Source organism: Gavialis gangeticus, unplaced genomic scaffold, assembly GCF_001723915.1.
Source record: "Gavialis gangeticus isolate Ggan-Ray unplaced genomic scaffold, GavGan_comp1, whole genome shotgun sequence".
NCBI lineage: Eukaryota > Metazoa > Chordata > Crocodylia > Gavialidae > Gavialis > Gavialis gangeticus.
The window spans coordinates 30433916-30436661 of record NW_017729030.1 but is presented as its reverse complement, the minus strand read 5'-3'; the positions used below and the strand labels follow the sequence as shown (position 1 = coordinate 30436661).

At 45.2% G+C, this 2746-nt stretch overlaps 1 protein-coding gene across 3 annotated transcripts in view; it reads left to right on the top strand.

Annotated features, from left to right (window-relative positions):
- The window catches only part of ADAD1 (adenosine deaminase domain containing 1), a 22151-nt gene continuing 19405 nt past the window's right edge, over window positions 1-2746 (top strand). For 2 of the 3 annotated variants that reach the window (XM_019522060.1, XM_019522059.1), the window contains exons 1-2: window positions 1-206; window positions 1453-1641. In XM_019522060.1, coding sequence (XP_019377605.1) covers window positions 11-206; window positions 1453-1641 — 385 coding nt within the window. In that variant the 5' untranslated portion in view covers window positions 1-10. Of the gene's footprint in view, window positions 207-1452; window positions 1642-2746 lie in introns of those variants that run through there. The other variant, XM_019522061.1, reaches the window with a different exon arrangement.

Below are 2746 nucleotides of genomic sequence, written 5' to 3'. Positions count from 1 at the left end.
CGTTGGCGCGATGGGCAGTAGCAGTGGTGGTGATGCATGGCTGCGTGGATCGTGCGTGCCCAGCTTTGCCCAGATGCTGAAGAGGAATCTGCCCAGGCCGCCATCCTCGCGCCCTCCTGGCCTGGGGCTGGCGATGGGCCCGGGCTCGCTGTGGGCGCCGGCGGAGCCCGAGGCCAGCCTGGCCTCCCGCGTGACGCCGCTCACAGGTGGCGGCAGCGGCCGCGCCCTTAGGCTCGCGGCTACGGGGTCGGCAAGGGTCTGAACGAGCCATTGTACTGAATCGCGCTGTTCCTCAGTCGGATCAAGGGCGCGAGTTGCGAATCATGGCTCTGGTGTTGCCTGGGGGGCTTGGATCAGGTGACCTGTTGGGGGTGGGAGGGCTTCCAGCCCTGTTTCTCTGGGGAGTCCAGGTAGGCTGCCTCAAAAACTGCTGTGGAAGGAAGAGGAGGGGTAAGGTTTGCTCCCGTGTGCACATTCACCTTACTCACAGGCTTAGGCTCTGCCTCTTGGTGCCTCCTCTCACCTTGAAGGCACCTTACAGGGGGGACCTTGAGCCAATATTGCCAGTCCCTGCAGAATCCAGTCTGTGAAGCAGTCCCTGTGTTGCAGCCCTGGCTGATATTACCTGTGGCTGAGGGGAGGTCTTGTGAGCTGGGTGCCAGGTGTTGCTTTGTTTTCATGCCCAGCAGCACAGGTTTTGACTATTGAAGTCCTAAAAAGTGCCAGTCCCATTTTCCTGTAGTGTAGAAATGTGCAGTTTCTTTGGGGCCTGTATATGGATATCCAGAGAGGGTTTTTTTGTCTTTGGGGACAAACCCAGGTAGCTTTTAAAAAAAAAAAAAAAAAAGCAGAAGCTATTCAGTCTTGCTGTACCTCTTTAAAGCCTTTCTAATGAATAAGTAATTCCAGTCGCCTAATATGCTGTAGAAAATGAGGGTTGGAAGGGACCGCAGGAGGCCACCCAGTCCAGTGTTTCTCAACCTGTGTGTTGTGACCTAAAAGTGAGTTGCAAGAACGTATAAAAGGTCATGAACAAACTTTAAAAATTGATTCTTCTTTCAAGGAGAAAAACATGGGAAGCTGTGGCTTTTTGCTTGCAGGGTGGCATAACTGCAGCCTGTGAAGGGCTGCTTGGGGACCCCTGTGCAGGGATAGGGTGCTGTTTTCTACGTAAAACTATTTACTGGGTCAAGGCTGGCAATGGCTGTTTACAAATGGGTCCTGATCCAAAAAAGGTTGAGAACCACTGACCTACTCCAGCCCCCTGCCCGCTCAAAGCGGGACCATCACCAACTATCACCCCAGCTGAAGCTTTTTTTACCTGGGTCTTCAGGTAGGCGTTGAGACAAAGTGTCATTTCTTATGTCACGTCTTTCAGGTTGCACTCTAAAAACTTCTCTAGTTTTCCAATGCAATGATTTTTTTCGTTTAAATTAAGCCTATGTTTTTTAGGTCAGATTCAAGAAAACCTGTACTTCAGAGGAGCCCAGCCAGCTCCAAACACATCACTTCCTCCAAAGAAAATACCAAAGGAATTTATTGTAAAATATAAACGTGGAGAGATAAATCCAGTGTCTGCCTTGCATCAGTTTGCACAAATGCAGCGTGTACAGCTTGATCTGAAGGAAACTGTAGTAACAGGTAAATGTTTTTGTTTTTATAAGAAGATGGTTTTGTTTGCGACTGCAGGTGCTATATGTTTACGTGGTTGATGTTAGCGGCATTGCAGAAATTAATGTGTAAATAGTAGCGACTGCAATACCTTTTCCTTGTCGTTAATAGATATTTTTACTGTGCCTTCAGGAATTGTTCATGTATTTCATGAACATTTAACTTCCTTGTTAATATAATTGGGGTGAAACTAACTGGATAAAATAAAGCATAAGTTATTTTGAATGTTGTCAGATATTCTTTTCTTTTTTTAAGAAAGTGATGTCCTTCATTAGCACTCAACTGTATTATGTTTAGAGTTGTGATGTGTGTCAAAATTTGAGTCTGTGAATGTTCTGCATCCTCAGACAACTGCACTTTCACTTTTGGGTGGGTATGTCTAGATATGTCTGTAATATACATCTTGTGCAGCTCTGTCCTTTGGAGCAACACTGAATGATAATTGGGCACAGTTGCCTGTGCTTGTAAATGCATGTTCTAGTTGCAGTTGGTATTCTGCCATGTTTCTGTTATGCTGCTGTGTTCTGTTGCACATCCTGTACCAGCAGTTCAAGTCAGCCCATGTTACCCAGGCTTATTGTATTACTGTACATATATTTCAGTTCTTACTGTCTACACCCCAGTCTCCCTAGCTGAAGTAGGCAGGTTACAAGACTACTTCTCCAGTATTGCAAGAGATTGATCCCAAGGCTTATTATCCAGATTTTCTTTATTAGATGCAACACTTGCACAGCAATTGGGAAAAGTGAACTCTTGAGAGACTATAAGTTTTTAAATCTTATTAAGAGAATTGGGGAGAGCTACATTGGAATGTAGTTTTTGCTGAGCTGTATGTTGGGAATAAAAAGCTCTGCAAGAAACACAATAACACGGTGAAATATCCAGTGAAATACAAATCTTTATTTCCCTTTCACTTCAAGATTTACTTACTTCCACTACATCTTAACAAGTTCTATGGCTGAGATTACACATTCGAGTTAGAAAGTGCTAATTCTAAGAAACCTTTGTGTGTTAGCGTTGGTGATCAGAAATACATGTTCTGGGTTAATACCTTCTGATGTGTGCTGTGCTGCTT